The 18,925-nt window shown below is 37.0% G+C and overlaps 1 protein-coding gene across 18 annotated transcripts in view; it reads right to left on the minus strand.

The window, feature by feature from the left end:
• The window catches only part of LOC123512916 (longitudinals lacking protein, isoforms A/B/D/L-like), a 78,360-nt gene that overhangs the window by 24,077 nt on the left and 35,358 nt on the right, over positions 1-18,925 (minus strand). For 16 of the 18 annotated variants that reach the window (XM_045269562.1, XM_045269558.1, XM_045269561.1 and 13 more), the window contains exons 2-4: positions 12,028-12,111; positions 9,950-10,744; positions 6,915-7,040 (exon numbers count right to left, since the gene is read on the minus strand). In XM_045269562.1, coding sequence (XP_045125497.1) covers positions 6,915-7,040; positions 9,950-10,744; positions 12,028-12,111 — 1,005 coding nt within the window. Of the gene's footprint in view, positions 1-526; positions 1,767-6,914; positions 7,041-9,949; positions 10,745-12,027; positions 12,112-14,056; positions 14,158-18,925 lie in introns of those variants that run through there. The other 2 variants (XM_045269556.1, XM_045269563.1) reach the window with 2 other exon arrangements.

Raw genomic sequence — 18,925 nt, forward strand, 5'->3', positions numbered from 1 at the left:
CACAGAGGAACAACCCACTTACCTCCATCTTGCTGTTGGGAAAAGCTACTGGAAAAATGCACTTGTTCAGTAGTGAGGGCATTGTAGGGAGGAGGGAGAGTGATCAGAAGAGACACACGTGGCTTGAGAATCAGGATTCCTCTCTGATCTAGCCCCCAAAATTCTCTCTATGTTAAGCTTGTTCAACAAGATCACATTTACCTCACTCAAAGATTAAATTAATGTTTTACACATGGTCTCTCTCCAAAAATAGACAAAACAAAATGAAAAAAATATTTGTAGAAAACTATAAATCCATAAAAATGGCAGCCTTTTCTCTCTCTTAATATTTTAAATCAAGTAACAATCTCTGTTTGAGAACCATATTATGATATGGTAACTGAAGCAATTATGAATTCAAAATTTTGTTTGAAAACTGATTAGCTAAAAGAGCATTCAGTAACTAATGTTCCACTGTAGTTCTCTTTTCAGAACTACAGACAGCAAGTCGTTTCCTCTCATGCTTTGTAAATATAACATCTTTAAATCCCTTCAAAGTTTACTGAATATTGTATTAATATAAAAGAAACAAAAACCAAATACCATCACTTCTGGTACAGCAGTCACAAACTTCAAATAATGTTTGTTTTTCCCATACCATACTTCTAGTTCTATTAAATTCTACATAAAACGTCTTCCTAGTATTTCCATAATAAAAAGAGAGAACCTGACAAACCTGACAAAAAAGCAGAAAAGTTACTAAATAAAAACAAATTCTACATAAAATATCTTCCAAGTATTTCCACTAAAAAGAAAATTGACAAAAAAGCAGAAAAGTTTTTAAATAAATGTAAATCAAAATATTTAGCATTGCACAACATAAACAAGAAAACTGCACAGTTCCTGATTAACCACCAGCTAAGTAAACTAATGCATACATAATGCCATAAATAACAACCCAGTAAAGGTGTATAAAGCAAATGATTACTGAATACAGACTATAAGAAATAGGTAATATTTATTCATTCTAACAAATTAAACTAGAAAGGGTTAATATGTAACAAAGTAAAATTTCATCTCACAAACCAATGGTAAACATGAATGGTGTTTATTAGTTTCAGGGCAGAATGAAAAATTAACTAAAAGTAATCCTTTAAGTTTCATGACTTACACTTCAAAACAACAAAAAATAATTTAAAACAGTGCATAACTAGCTTAATACTTAGGTAATTTGCCAATGTGTGCATGCACACAGACACGACCTTTGTCAAAATTATCGTTTTCAACAGAGAATGATTCCTTACAAGTTTTCAGAAATCATAAGTTTTGCAATTTGCATCTTCACAGCATTGCTCTAGTCATCTTATTTTCACAACCAGCATATGAATAACTTTTATAAACAGAAAATCAAAAGTTTTCTTACACAAGTTTTAGTTTTTATAGATGTGTCCATAAAATCATCCAACTTGGTAAGTGGGAATAACTGTGGCACATCTCAGCACGTGTTTTTTCATGTTACTACGATCATTGGAACGTCTGCCACACCGAGGACACCTGAAGTTTTTAACTCCTGTGTGCACAGTCACATGCCTGCGGAAGTTGCTTCGGTCATTTGTACCATAGTTACAGAAGGGACAGCGAAACCGTGCAATGGCTGCTGGGGAGTGGGTGGCACAGTGCATAAGCCATTCGTTCTGTCCCATGCATACATGGCCACAAACAGGACATGTGTAGGAATCACTACCATCACGTTCTCCTCCGCCACCCGCCACTCTGCCGTCACCCACCTACGGAGAGGAGACACACTGTAGCACCCATTTCAACAATACGTAGTGCCAACTCTTTTTTTTCATTTGTTTAAGACTGACTTTAACCAACACTCTTAATCCATTGCCTTGCTTAACTGCATCATACATTACATTTGTACAGGCTCAATACCAGTGTCAGGTGACAAGGTTTACACCAACTCATCACTTGTATACCTTTGTGATCTTCCTGGTGAATAATGAGAACAGTAGAAGAGTAAGTGAAACAGTGAAAACGGTAACTCCAGGAGCATGTTCTTATCTTATCTACGTATTTCAAGACTAAAACAAACTCTTGTTGTATTGTACTATTATTTACTATTCACAGGCAGAGGGTAATCCTCGTATGATCTATCAAGTGTTCTTACTTGACGAATAATTCAGAAATGATGGGATAATTCTTATTTATTCTATATATTGAAAAGTTATGTAATAGAAAAGAGGTAAATTTTGTTTTCAATTTTCAGTCAGTAGTAGAAGTTTGCTCTTAAAATATAGTTTTGACAATGCTCAGAAGCAGTTTCAACACAATTTCTCAAAATGTGTAATATAAGATTTACAGCAGTATGTACTTTTCAAATCTTCATAAATTAATCCTTAAGAATTTGAATAATATGTCTTCTGACATTTCTCTAATTAGGCATACTTGCAAGAAACATTAGCTGTCAAAGACTATTCCTTATTAACTGAATGAGCTACAAAAATGATTACACGACTAGTATGAAGAATAGTTCCCCAGCCAGATGACATTAAAAGTAATATGTTTAATGATGTTTGATAATAGTGGTGAACAAAGAAAATATGTGCTTTTGTTTTTTATTGCAAAGCTGTGCACACAGCCTGCATGGGAGGCCAACAATTCATACTACTTAGAGGAAAGATAAAATTAATGTCAATCCTTGCTAAATATATATATCCTTAACAAGAAATCAGTAGGTATATATATGGGTAAATTTTTCCACAACCAACTCAAAGCAACATTGCTTAAAAATGTACATATCATCTGTACATGAGCTTAAGGTCCTTAAGCTTTTCATATTAGCCATACATATTGGTTTTAAGACATGTTTTTAAGCCTTCTTGGAGTGAGGATGGGCATGGCCAGCTGGAGACATTGTTTGTCTTTTCCACATTGTAAACCGTGTTCACTCAGCATTGAATAAGTATGGGTGGCACCAATGAAAGGCTGGCAATACCACATCAATGCACGGGGAAGAGGTGCACGCCACAAATTTTCAGATGAATTGAAAGAAGAAAATTAATAAACTGATTTGATGTAATAAATAAATAAAAATTTCAAGTATACATTCAATCAATGATAGCTCAACTTACATTTTTCTTTATTTTACATTGAAAAGAAATCTTTGGTATGTTTTATGGTTGGTTAATAAAAGTTGAGCTGTGTGCCTCCTCCAATTCCCTTCACCTGCTTCTCAAAGAATTATTCACCAAACAATTCTTACATCCTATGTTGTTGGTGGTGGCTTACATTCAAAACTGTCCTATCAACCCAAAGGAATGAACTGAGTTTAATGATGATGATGTGTTGTAATACAAGTGGAGCAAGTTGCTGTAAGGCTTTGCTGTGTAGGGGGAGGAACAATGATGGTGGTGGTGTTACTGACGTAGTATGCACTCACAATACTTTGACAATAATCTCCATGAAACCAGCGAAGACCTGATTTTATTAGTTTTTTTTTTTCATTATACAATGGATATACCATTTTTTTAAATTTTATTTATTTTTTTCAAGTAGAGTAAGTCATCATAACTTGGCCCAAAACAGGCAAGTTACCAGAATGTTCCCAAGTAGGGCATTCTAAATGACATAAGGTTGTAATTATTTGAGTTGCATTTTTTTTTTCAAATAATTTCCCAGATAAATCAATGAACTAGATAAATTCTAATACTTTATTAAGTAATAATAATTACAAACATTACTCAACCCTTGGTAACTTCCACTGAGGGAAGCCAGCCACTGAATCAAACAGCAGCAAAGCAACCAAAGTAAATGGATAACTATAACATCACCTGCCTCAGATCCAATAATACCAAGCAAGAAACCAGCAAATCTACTAAGAATGAGATAGCAAAATTCATCATCACAGCTGAAGCAATGTTTTTTGGCAATCCGGAAGCAGCATACTGGAGAACTGAAGACAAGATGTTTCTGTGAGACACACAACACATCAATTATAGTTTCTCAGAAACTTCTCAGAAACAAGTATAAGACTGAATCACTTACAGCAGTGAGACTACATCATATCGTAACATAAGCATGGCGTCAAAACACCAGCTTAAATTTAAACCCCAATGCTACAATGGCAGCAACAGAAGACAAAATTTGCTTATGCATTTGTAATTCTGACCCGATGGTCAAACACAAAAGTTCTAGGTATTGTCAGAAAAACGTTCACATTACTGACAATACAACATTTCCAAACAATATTCATGACAGATTCAACATTTTTCTTTTCAGCTTCATGATGATCTATCAAGCTGAAGTACAAAGCCATATAACAGAAAGCTTCTCTGTACTGGCAATAAATGTAACGGTTCAGTGTATCAGCATACTGCTTTATCTTGCCAACACTGACACTTGTTTTGTTACCATAGGCATATTTCATTATAAAGCCATAAAAATTTTCCACATGACAATTTTAAAAATAAATAATAAATAAACAAACAATATCAACAAATAATACACTACTCACAGTATCCATTTGTACTACAAGCCACCAGTGTCTTGGTAATGTGGTATTAGTTCATCAACAAAGAGGCCAGACATAATGCATTGGTGGGGGCAAAAATGATGGTAGTGGTGGAGTACAAAAGAGAGTAAGATGTTGCAAGCAGGTAACCAGAATTATCCAAGAAATAGTTTTGGTGTATGTGAACCAACATGTATGTATGGATTTATTCAGTGTTGTATTATTACAACCTACACTAAGATATCTTTAAAGTTGGGGAAGTTTGCTATCACAACACTATTTCACAGCATTTAAAGTGATGTGCCCATCTTCAAATACTTTTGTCAGTGTCTGCTTCAACTTAGCTTAAAAACAAGATCATCAGACAGCCCCTTTCATCTAATGTGTAATGTACAGCTTTGTTTCAATTTATCATTCCTGGTGGCCCGGAGAACAAAATCTGATACTTCAATGGTATATTCTTACAGAATCTTCACTAAGTACTACTTTGGAATGCTTATAATTAAACTTGCAACAAAATAAGAGATGCACAGTGGGTTCCAAGACTGAAAAATATTTTATTCTTTTAGTGAGAAAAAAACATCAGACACTCTTGACACAAGCAATTCAATAATCAAAGACTTGTGGATCTCTTATAACATGAACAACCTTTCTTCCATTTTACTTCGCTTGGAAAAGTTAAAATCTGTTAAGTCACCATGCCTTTGGAGAGAAAAGTGAATACAAAGAGCACAGCAAATGGAAGAGAAGTTGCAAGTATGTACACTCAGGATCAGCAAGGACAACACAAACCATAACCAACCCTGAGTCAAGTTAGAACAAAGAAGCTCAATTTGAAGGTGCCGAGGCCATGTAAAATGCTCCTTAGTTAACTTACTAAGCACATATTACAGTACACATTCACGGAACTACTGTTATGATGCAAAGTGTTCTACTTCAACACTTACAAAGCTTGCTGCATTCTGCCCTCTGCAGTAATGCTACTCACCTTTGGCAGGACAATACAGGATTTCATATATAGTATTTCTGCATTTTGAAGGTTAAACATATTAACAAGAATAATGTGAACTGTGATATGTCCACTTCATTTGAGATGAGTGCATTAGTGTATACCATGTAAAGATATCTTAAAATTCATACGAGTGAGTTTAGTTATAAGTTGTTTAACTGAAGGTTCCATGTCACAGTACACAGACTAGTATACCAAAGTAACTTGGTCTTTCTCCAGTAATTTTTCTCAGCCAAACTTTTGTCTTTCTCCAATTACTTTTCTCAGCCAAACTTTTTTTTTTTTTTTTTTTGAGGTATAAAAAAGACCCACTGAAGTGCCAGTCCCTAAAATGTGAAAAGGAAAGGGGATTCCTTGGCTGGTATGGGAGTCATCATATCTATTAATTTCTTTTTTTTTTCTTCCAATTCTAAATCTTGAGTGAAGAAAGTATGTGTAGCTAGGTGCATGTGGTTCTGTGTGAAGGAAGAGAGTTGTCTTAAAAGGGCAGGCTGTGACTGGTCCCTTGTGTTGTGAGACACAAAGTGAAATGTTCACTGATGTCACAGCTGGCTTTAATGAAAAGTCCACAGCACCCCCTGAACCAGTGCTATTAGATCTCACTGGGAGTAACAGCACTGGCAAGTCAGTCATCATCATCATCCATCACCTTTACCAAATAGTCATTTGGTACTGCTTCTCTTCCCAATACTTGCTATAAGAACATTTTGGTTCACCAGCTATGCATAGCTATTACACATAATTTTTCTTTATCTAAAATCACTAAACTTGAACTTTCCAGGGATTGGCCCATTTCATGTGCAAATACCACAATTTGACCTTTCAAGTTCTATTTTCTATCTTGTTTTGGCTCTGGCTCACTCTCACAAAAAAGGGAATGGCTAATTCTTAATTAAATAAATCAATGTAAAAATCCAAAATGCCAATTCTAAGATATTATTTAAGACTATTTGCACAGATGAATGATGTATTCAGAAAACTTTGTTTTTATAAAAACAAGTAATTTGATTTAGACACCATGACAAGAATAATATTAATTTCTCCTCAACATTTTTATCTCACAATTCCAGTTTTCTTGGACATATGCAACACTAAATAGGTATTTGCTTTACAAACTGAGATGTATATCTCAGTAGGTATATGAATGGCATAGAAAACAATCTGGTAAGTGAAACATTTTCTCTCTCTACTCTATACACAATGCACTCATAAAAATTTAGACTAAAAGTAGAACATAAAAGTACAAATATCAAACTACTAATCAAAGCCATGGCCATTAAAGGTGTTGATTATGTAAAACATTAATTCAAATTACATGTGATAAATTCACTCATGAAAACTTTGTGGTGATAACAAAATCAACACCCTTAGTTGTGACACCTTCAAAATTTCAAGAATTCCAACACTCACCAGTTGTTGCTGCTGGCGCTGCTGCTGGGGTTGTGACGCTGCGGCAACAGCAGCTGCCACAGCCCCAGAGAGTCCTTCTGCAAAGCTGGTGGAACTATTGTCACCCTCCCAGGTGGACATTCCACTCTGGAATACAAGACCACAGAGAATGTCCTTAAAATTTTTGATAAAAATTTTATTGACACACACACACACAATGAATTTATAAAATTACATAAATAAAATTTTGTTACTTAAATACTCCTATCACACTTCCTCTTAATTTACATTTTAATGAATATTAAGATTCACCATTAATCCCACCTATCTCTTGAATCACTATCCTCTACACCAGTGGTTCCCAAACTTTTTCAGCTTGTTACCCAATTTAACATGCCACAAAGCATGTTACCCTTTCACAAAATGTTATTGTTGATATGTATGGCTAAATTAAAACACTAGAGATATTTTCTTTTATTTATTGTATTTGAACATTGTGCATCTCTAATGACTATTACCAAAGATGTCAAGAACATCAGTGGGATGGATGGAGTTGCATACTTGAAGCTAGTTTAGGAATTTTTGGCTTGGATGTTTATTGTTATTTGGTTTAACTTTATTACTTACTTATAATAGGTTTACTTTACAACTTTATTTACTAAGACAAAGATAACAATAATCCTAATACCGGGTACTGCATTGTTTTCTTGATTTTCAGAATTCTTAACTTTTTTCTGTCACCCCTCCATTACCCCCTGAAAATGGTTAAATTACCCCCAGTTTGGGAACCACTGCTCCACACTAATTTTAATATAGACCTCTGTCCACCATGCAATACTGGGACAAGAATTGCACAGATAAGGTTTGAACCATGGAGAAATGAAAGACAAGGGAGACCACTGATGAGAGGAATGGACAAAGTGAAGAGAGGGACATCTGTAAAGCAAGGAAGAGTTGGATGCCAGTGAGAAGGTGCAAAGACAAGTTATGGAAGAATGAGAGGAGACGTAACTTTGACGATTATTACTTCGTCCCAAAAGAACACGTGTCCTGAAAATGATACAGGAGAATGATAATTAAACCTTGATTTAATAGATCTCATCTGTACCATTTATGTACACGTGATTCAGTAGCAGTGTAATACAGATGGCTGACACGGCTGGTATGTACACAAAGTTGTGGGAGAGAATAAAAGCCTTCAGAAACAAATTGCTGTCCATAGTGCACCTCCAAGAAACAATCAATGACACATGTAGCCTTGAATGCACCTCCACCTATTTATTATTTAAGAATATTTCTAAAATTTCTAATAGTTCACAAACTGCTGCTTTAAATTCTGACCGAACTTTTTTAGGCTGGCCTATAGAATAGTATGTATTAGCATTATACAGGTTGTAACACAAGTTTCTGTGGGTATTGGCAGAGGTGATAATACAGGTTATTCTCAGCCAATAACATCCAATTCAATTGTACATTTTGATATGTTGTTTAGCTGTGGCATGAACTTTAAACGTGGCCTAATGACAGATTCAACGGCAAGGCTGGTGGTAACCATGATGGACGAACACCATTTACACACAATCCACATTACTTCAGTTATTCAATACAATCTGAATGTATTCATTATCATTGTCTTGGAAGGAATCAGCTGATTTGCTGCCCGGGTATGGATGGTACTACACATTTCATCTGTTGTTTATTACATCCATACTTGTAAGTGTATCTTTAAGTACTGATAACGAGGTCGCTGTGCTACTGATACAGGATAACCTAGATGGGTCCTGGTGGCCCTTTGTTATCCTATTATTTATGTCATGTTATGTTATACTGTCACAGTGTAATGTTAATCAGTAATCAGTAATGATACAGTGTTGTCACTTGTCTTGTCACAAGATACTGTAAAGCTCCAAGACTTGTAGAAATTATGACTGAATTCAGATTTCCACCATGAATACCTATCTGTCACAAGGCCACACTTGAATCTTATAGTAAGCTAAATAATGCCTCAAAATACATGTGCATAAAACATCTTCCACTTAAAATAACCTATACTTTCATCTCTGGCAATATCCACAGACCCTTGTGTTACAGCCTACATTGTAACCTGTAATACTTGCACTGTTAAGATGATCAGAATAAGGCTGAAGGTGAAACATAAAAAAGCACAGTAACTCCTTGAAAGTTAAATAAACATTGTACTGTGATTTTAAAACCAATGGTGTGATTTGGCCTTGTGAAGAGTCAAATAGGTGAATTTATCAGTGAAGTACAGCCACCATCTATCAGGCAGCCCTAAATTGAGAATGGAACTAATGAGCCTTGCAGTGACTAAGGCGGCACACATTACTACGGCTGCAGTGGATGAGAGTGGAGGGTGTGAGGAAAATAGGGTGATCAGAATGCACATGGAGGAAATAACAAGGATGGAAATAAATGAAGACTTCTTTTGGCAAAGGGAATCACCTCATTAAATCACTTTATTTATCCTTGATACCTTTTTCTGAATTACTGTTTAGACTCTCAACTTCACCATAAGATATTCCTTTGTTCTGGTACTTCTATTCATTATATTTCACCTTTCCTATATAATTCTTATTACCATTTTGTCATTCATTTCATAATCTATCATGCCTTCTCAATGCAGCCTTACACCACTCCACTTCTAGTTAAAACTGCCTCTTAATGTGATTCCTCTCTGCCACTAGAGGTCATCCTGTCACACTCACACCACCACAGCTGTGCCTCCCCACCTACTACAGCATATTTTTCCCCCAATTACTAACTGTTTCAATGCATTGCCATTACTATATCATTTTTTAAGTCTTTTCTTAAGCCTCCTTTAACAACCTTCAATGATTCTCTGTTCGTTTCTCTTGTATTCATCTGCATTTCTTTTCAGTTATCTTCCATGTCACAAGTGGTTATCTTCCACATTTCTACAACTTCTTTCTATGAACTCTATCCTACTTTAATAACATTGTGTAAATCACCATATTCATACAACAAGCAGGCAGTCAGGAAGTATATACAAGTAAGCAGTATACAAATATACTCACATTTTGCAGTCCTGATGGCCCTGGGAAGTCACTAGGGTTAAAGTCACTCATGGCCACAGGCTCCTCCTTTTCCACAGTTGACTGGAGGAACTCGGGAAAGTCATTGGTATTGCCCTCAGAACTGTGCGGGCCGTCTCCTTCCTCCCCACCCCCACCACCACCACCTTCGTAACTATTGCTTTGTACTAGAAACTCATCATTGGCAGATTGTTCATAGCTGTCATGCTGTTCAACTTTTATGTGCACTGCCGGCTGCTCGACACTAACGTCAGATTGCTTGTCCTCCAGCTGGTCCCGAGACCTGCCAGCGTCACTACCACTAATCTTGCCACCCGATCCCCCGGCCTCCTGCTCTGGGCTGCCATCCCCAGGCGGTCTGCCGGGGCTCTGTTCAGTCACTCGTCTCTCCTCGGCTCGCCGCCGCTTTGCCGGCGGGGTGGCAAGCTCCGGGCGCTGTCTGCCCTGCCCTGCGGCACTGGTATTATTGCTGCTACCACCACTTCCATTTTTCTTTGGTTCCTCATCAGGCACTGCTAAGCCTTTGATTCTCAAACACTCAGCTGCTTTTATAAGTGAAGACAGTTCATTTTGTCTCACATTAACTTCACCAATGTACATATAATCTAAAAGAAACTCCAAGTCTTGGCAGTTTATGTCTTTGAGAACAACTACTGGGTTCTTGCATGGTGTGCGATCAAAAATATCACTAAAATATTCACTACAGGTGGACAGAACCAACTTGTGGACGGGATAAAATTTGCCCTCACATGCCAGAGTTACATCTGTGTAGGTCTCCTGAAAATAATGTGAAAAAATAATTAATACATAAAATCTACCAATATTCTCTTGGTCATATTTTCAACAAACAACAAAATTCATCTCACAAGCATACACAGTGATGCACATTTTTAACCTCTAAAGCATTGCAATGTGTCTGATGCTCCTATCTGACCTTGATTGCAAAGAGTGGCCTCTGTCATTTATGTAACAGCCCAATTAAGTCTATTTCCAAATCTGTAAAACTCATATGGGATGATGTAAATATCACTCCAAGATCCAATAACTACAGCTGACTGGATGTCACCTTGTACACACCTACAAGTTAGTTGGTTGACAGAGTAAAAATCAATTTACAATTACACTGAACAATGCTATAACAAGCATACACCAGAAAATGTTAACATTGACCAATCTGAAACAGGTATTTACAAACAGCAACTGAACCCAAGGCATCACTTTAAAACAAATGATCATGCCATATTCTATTGTGCTTCCTACCAGTCACCATCAAACTGCATACCATAAGAGGGTCTGTTACTCTTTTGCAGCCTACAATACAACCTTATGAATGTGGGACCACATTCTCAAATTGTGCCATCATAATGGAATGCATCATTAATTTAAAGCCAACCTGGGACTACAGCATAGTATGGAGGTGAAGAGTGTGTCACATTCTGGCATATCAAATGAATCTTGGGCATCACAGCATGAGTACAGCCTTGAAATTGTATGTTATGATTACATTCAAACTTCTATGAACAGTAAATATTGAACTTTGTTTACATACATGTATAGTACATTGATATACAGTGTGTGTGTGTATTTACCTAGTTGTAGTTTTACAGGGCATGGGCTTTATATAAAGCTCGTGTGGCCCCGTCTCCATATCTACACTTATCCAATCTTACTTTAAAAGTATGCACACTCGTTGCACACACTACTTCTTTATTCAAACTGTTCCACGTCTCAATACATCTTTGCGGGAAACTATACTTTTTAATATCTCTTACACATCTTCCCTTTCTCAGCTTCTTACTATGCGATCTTGTGCTTCGACTGGCATATTCTTCTCTCAGGATCAGATACTCATTGTCCACTTGGTCCATTCCGTGTATCAATTTATAAACTTGTATGAGATCCCCTCTCTCCCTTCTCTGCTCCAATGTTGGAAGATCCAAAGCCTTTAGTCTTTCCTCATATGTCATGTGTGTGTGTGTGTGTGTGTGTGTGTGTGTGTGTGTGTGTGTGTGTGTGTGTGTGTGTGTGTGTGTGTGAGAGAGAAGTACATGGCAAGTTACCTTATTGCGGAGTCCACTGATGACATGGTAAAATGTTGTTCGGTGATTGTTCCACTTCAAGGATAGAAGTTCACCGTCCATTTTCTATGAAAAGACAAAGACACAACATTACCATCATTATTCAAGTCTTAAAATATATATATATATATATATATATATATATATATATATATATATATATATATATATATATATATATATAGATAGATAGATAGATACTTTAGCCAAAAACATATAAAAATTTTTTATATATATATATATATATATATATATATATATATATATAGATAGATAGATAACTTTAGCCAAAAACAGTGGCAAAAGGCCCATAGAGGTATGCTTGAATGAGAACACAAGGGGCATAACTCAGACTCCCAAAGCCTGTGTAAGTCACAAGATGCAATAAATAAATGAATTATTGCAAATTTTCACCTGTCTCAGAACAAAGAGGTGTCAAGACATTTTTCCTACTTTTGTGATTAATTCTTTCATATCTTTTAGGGAGATTGCAATTCAAGTGAGCCTTTTTTTTCCCCTTGGTAATTCTCCCTTACATAAAAGAAGACCAACATTCACACTGCATTAACAGATACATGGGTAGAACTTTTAAGCTGCAAGGCACCCAATGAGATAGCCAGAGGTCAGATCAAGACAAACTTGGGTCACTCAATGCCACAAGAATTAAACTCCAATACAATGGCAAATTTTGATGTATCCCTCTTTCAATAGTCAGTTTGTCATGGATCAAATTGAAATAATGTTAGAGTTTCCATTGAAAGATAAAGAGTCATTCAGTTCCTGACCTGCACTACTAGTCCCTTCACAGTGCCGGTCAAGAAATATACCTAAATCATGGGAAATAAATAGTTAAATGTCTGGAAATTAGTAGGCTAGTTAGATCCAACTCAGCCCATCTCCAACACAAGACCATTCTGAAATACACACTCCAACCGTAATGACAACTCACTCTGACTTTTCTGAACACCCCACCCTAACCCTCGCCCACCACCTGACCCGGGGCCTTCTCTTTGAATTGTTAACAGCGGAAGGAATAGAATAGAGAATCCTGTGATCAAAATTTGGAACAAAAGACAAAGCAAATTACAACAATAAGACCCAAATGAAAACAGAATTTAACACCTTCAATAAAAAAAAAACCTCTTACATAAAAAAAAGAAAGAAACGGACACATACTTAGCTTGAAATTTGTGTATGATTAGACCATTTAAGTGACATTAGGAAGAGCCTATGGAGGTCAGAAGATTAATGGCCAGTCTTCACTATTTCAAATCCCCCCACATGAGTTTCTGAAGCTGCACAAAATCACCAAATACTAAGCAGAATGAAATATGGAAATCCTCAAACTTCTCTGAGCTTCACTACACTATTTCAAAAAGGCTTTACTAAAATTTACACAAGGTTTTTTTTTTTATAATTCTAGAGGCAGAGCGACAAGATTTCTACACTATTAACCGGAGAAACACCCTTGAAAACCACGCTAATAATTTTCGAGGCCTTGGAAAATAGTCGTGGTGAGAGCAGAGCGTTTCTAAATACGTGCCGTGGTGATGACGGGGTTAACAAGGAAGGTGCGAGCCCATACAAAGGCAATCCACGCCCACCACTGCACTGCTGAGGCAACACCGAGGACATGTCACTCACGCCGCTCAGACCACGCCTCTCCTACACACACACACACCTGCCCTCACCTCACCTTTCTTCACACAGGTAACACACACGTAGCTCACTCACATATAACACACACCTTTGAATAAGATGACCAAGAACCCCGCGCTCACCGCCCCGCCACCCGCCATTACTAATTATCACGGGAAAAAAGGAACTATTAAAAATGACGGCGGGTCAGGACAGGGAAGGGCGGAGGGACAATGGCACTGTCTGTAATCCTCACTATAGACACTTGGCACTGGCCCCCCCGCACTCCCACCCACCCCAACAGACCCCCGGTGTCATGGGTGTTAGTGCCAGGTATAGTGCGAGGGTGAAAGTAAGGTAATTGGGTATTTACCTCCAATAATTCTGAGCCAGCAGGGCCTCCATCACTCGGCCATTTTCGCTCCTCCTCGCTGTGAGTGTGACGTCACCCGCGTCCTGAGCGACCGCGGGCACAAAGACACTGCTGGGTTATTCTTTTTTACCCCCATGGCTTGCTTGATCTTATTACTACTCTTATTACTATTATTATTATTTTTAGTATTTTATGTAGGCAAAATAGGTAGTAATGAAATGCATTCATCCCTCAAATTTCTTTCCTTATATTTTCTTCCATTTCATTGGTACTCTTATTACTACTATTATTATTTCTTTGTATTTTATGTAAGCCAAATAGACAATAATGACATACATTAACCTCTCGAATTTCTTTCCTCATCTATTATTTGCTCCTTTTGGCTATTACTAATATCATGGTTTATATTGCATAATTTTTCTTCTCAGCCATGTAGAGGAACTATAATTCACGCTGACTCTTCGAATTTCTACCCAAACTTACTGCTGAGTTATTAACTTTTTATAGTAATGATTTGATTATTCTTATTGCTATTTTTATTACTGCTTTTATTACCCTTATTATCTTTATTTCTGTATGCATTCTGTGTGTGTGTGTGTGTGTGTGTGTGTGTGTGTGTGTGTGTGTGTGTTTCCGCTTCCTTTTCCTCTTCCTCTTCCTCTTCCTCCTTCCTCCTCCTCTTCCTCCTCCTTTTCCTCTACCCACACCACTGTCACCACCGTAAACTCTAAATATACATCCTATAGTTTTGAAACGGTAAAATAAAAGCGCGCACACACACACACACACACACACACACACACACACACACACACACACGCTTCCTACCACTCTATAAACATACGTATTTACCACACCTCTCACTATTTCAGAATAAAATAGCTCGCCAATTTACCTCACAATAATATCCTTAATTTCGCTGTAATCTCCCCCATTCCAGGTGAGTTCCCACGCTTAATTAGCATGTCAGCGCCTCTCCTTATGCCTCACGAACCCTCCTCCTCCTCCTCCTCCTCCTCTTCTTCTTCCTCCTCATTCTCTTCCTTACTTCCTAACTCCTCATGTTACAGTCTTGCCTTTATCTCTCTCTCTCTCTCTCTCTCTCTCTCTCTCTCTCTCTCTCTCTCTCTCTCTCTCTCTCTCTCTCTCTCTCTCTCTCTCTCTCTCCCAATCTATTTGATTTTTCTTTTTCATTAATTCTGTCCCACCATTAGTAAAAGGAAGACGAAGAAAAAAAAAAAAAACCCCATGCCTGTATTATATTTTGAAAATAAACTTAACTTTACATTAATGAACGCTGGAAAAAAAAGGTGAACTTTATCGCAGACGCAAATCCTTGAAAGAAGAAGAAGAAGAAGAAGAAGAAGAAGAAGAGAAAGAGAGAAAAAAAAAAAAAGAACTTAAACATGGTGAGAAATATTATAAACTACCTCCACCACCGCCACCACTACCATTGTCACCATCAGCAGACGGAGACAAGAGGAGGAGGAAGAGGTATATACAGTGAAAAAAATCTCGAAGTTAATACTGAAAGAAAAGAAGAACAATAGATAAAAGTTGATAGTGAAACAAAAATAAAATAAAATGTAAGTTGACAGCGAAAGAAAAAAAAATAGATGAAAAAAAAAAAACAATTGTGAAGAGGAGAAAACAGGAAATCTAGCAACAACGAAAGTGAAAAAAAAAAAAAATTAGTGGGGCTTATGCAAAGATAATCCTCCCTGACGCTACATACAAAGAGGAGGAGGAGGAAGAGGCACTTACATCCAATCACGTGGAGAAGAGGTCATGGTGTGTCAGTCAGCGTTTGCATTCCGTAACATCCTCTTCCACTTCAACCCGATTCCTCCCCAATAAAAAAAAAAAAAAAAAAAAAAAAGAAAAAGGAGTGTTGGTGTTGACAATACAAAAAAAAAAAAAAAAAAAAAGAAGCGTTGGTCACATATGCCTGTTTGGTGTTGACAATGCCTGATTATGACATTTTCTTTTCTGTTTGGATTTATTTTGAACGATTTTGTATTTGTATTATTCCATTTCTGTAGCGTTCGTCATTAGTTGCACGCATTCTTGGCTCACTAATTAGCTATTGTGACTGCCAGAATTCGTGAGTGAGGAAAAATATAGACAAACACATTTTCATCATTTCTTGTAATATTCCACTGAATTAAGCACGCGGTTCTTATTTATTTATGCATTTACTTTTCCAGTCATCCTTGTCACCAGTAATGGCTGCTCATGGCTTACACATTGCTTAATCAGTCACTACCTATACTTTGATTTCCTACAGTCAACCGTCCTATTACCGACAGTTTCATTTCCTCCACCACTAACATTCAGCATCACGATATTGGCTTTCCCTTATTACCTTTCCCAATAACGGCTAAGGAGGGACAACACAATGATCTTTACGGGACACAAGTTATATGAGTGACAAATATTCCATCACTGTCATATGCGCTGTGGTCTGGCTCTCTGCTTCCCTTAGCTCTTCCCTTTTATCTTTCTTATCTATCTGGCTCTCTGCGTGCTTCTCTTATCTCTTCCCTTTCATCTCCCTCTATCTGGATTTTCTGCTTCTCTTATCTCTTTCCTTCCGTCTTCCTTATCTATCTGGCTTTCTGCTTCTCTTATTTCTTCTCTTCCATCTCTCTCTCATTTATCTAGCTTTCTGCTTCTCTTATCTCTTCCCTTCCGTCTCCCTTATCTATCTGGCTTTCTGCTTCTCTTATCTCTTCCTTTCCATCTCCCTTATTTATTTGGCTCTCGATCTACCTTATGTCTTCCCTTCCATCTCTCTTATTTATCTGACTTTCTGTTTCCCTTATCTCTTCTTTTCCATCTCCCTTATTCATCTGGCTTCCATTTTCCCTTCTCTCTTCTTTTCCATCTCCCTTATTCATCTGGCTTTCTGCTTTTCTTATCTCTTCCCTTCCTTATTCATCTCAGTCTTTGTTCAGTGGGCAGAGTTCAGGCAGACTTATTTGTACTCACAAACGTATCGGCGCCAGACTGACTAGGTATTTTTCAACATATACTGTGCTACCGAGAGAGAGAGAGAGAGAGAGAGAGAGAGAGAGAGAGAGAGAGAGAGAGAGAGAGAGAGACTTACATAAAAAAATGTACACAATAGTCATCCGAACATGCCCCCCCCAAAAAAAAAGACAAAAAGTTCCAAGATGATAACAAAGGGCAAGAAAACCCAATAAATCATGCAGTAGCTAATTAAAATAAGGCGAGAACGACCAGATGGGAATATTTTCGTCACTTTCAGGAACACGACATTGAAGCAGAGACTAATTAGTGTGGTGGAGGAGGAAATGAAGCAGCCATTACCGCTCGCTCGCTTGGGAAGACAGCCACCGAGACAATCCAAGATATTGATGAAGGGTAAACGAAGAGAAATAAATAAAAATAAAAACGTATACGTATGAATTGATAGGTAAATAGGTGGATAGGTAAACAGATGGGTAAGAGTAAACGAAAAATAAATGTATACGTATGAATTGATAGATAAACAGATAGATAGGTAGATAGATAGGTAAGGGTAAACGAAAAATAAATGTATACGTATGAGTTGATAGGTAAATAGGTAGACAGGTAGATAGATAGGTAGATGGATAGATAGACGGATACAGATAAATAGATAGATAGTGTGGATATTTTGTTCTATAGTCTTTGTCGTCCTTTTCCATGCAGTTTCTCCCTCTTACATAAAAAAAAAAGATAGATAGATACGTAAATAGATAGACAGACAGACAGACATACATACAAGCAGACAGACAGGCAGATAGACAGACAGATTGACAGACAGACAGAAAGATAGACAACTAAATAGATAGCTAGATAGATATATTGATTGATTGATACATACATACATACAGACAGACAGACAGACAGATAGATAGATAGAAAGATAAATAAGTAGGTAGACAGACGGATGAACAGACACCTCGATAGATAAAATAAAAAACCATGATACGATAGAATATAAATACCCAATAATAAAGCGGGTAGATAGATAAATAGATAGATAGATAGATACAGACATACACAGATAACTAAGATAAATACGTAAATAGATGAAACGATAAGATATAAGCAGTCATAATAACAAACCACAAAAAGAAAAAAATAATGTGAAGATTTTTTACGGAACTAATGGAAAAATTGATACGATGATGGAAAAAAATATAATGAAAACTACGATGACAATGATGATAATGACAACGATGGCGGTGGCGAGGGTGACAGTGAAAAAAGGAGAAAAAGGAGATGAACGAGGAGGAGGAGGAGGAGGAGGAGGAGGAGGAGGAGGAGGAGCTAATGAAAAAAAAAAAACTATGATGTGATGATAGCAAAAAAAAAACAATGAAATATGATGATAAATGTAAATAATGAAAAGAAAAAAAATGTTATGAAGGTAAAAAAAAATGTACGTATAATGAAAACAACGACGATGATGATAATAATGACAACGATGACGATGGTGATAATGAAAAAAAAAGAAGAACAGAGGAGGAAGAGGAAGCGGAGGAGGAGGAGGAGGAGGAGGAGGAGGAGGAGGAGGAGGAGGAGCTAATGGGAAAAAATGTAATGGTAAAAAATATAATGACGATAACAACAAGGATGATGATAATGACAACGATGACGATGGCAATGATGATGAAGAAAAAAAAGGAAGAAAAAGACAAGGAGGAGGAAAATGAGTAGGAGGATGAGCTAATGATAAAAATATGATGTGATAAAGATAACAAATGATAATGAAGACGACGATGATGATGATAATGACAACTATGACGATGACGATAAAGAAAAAAAAAAGGGAGGAAAAAAAGAAGAGGAGGAGGAGGAGGAGGAGGAGGAGGAGGA

The sequence above is a fragment of the Portunus trituberculatus genome, chromosome 35 (assembly GCF_017591435.1).
Source record: "Portunus trituberculatus isolate SZX2019 chromosome 35, ASM1759143v1, whole genome shotgun sequence".
NCBI lineage: Eukaryota > Metazoa > Arthropoda > Malacostraca > Decapoda > Portunidae > Portunus > Portunus trituberculatus.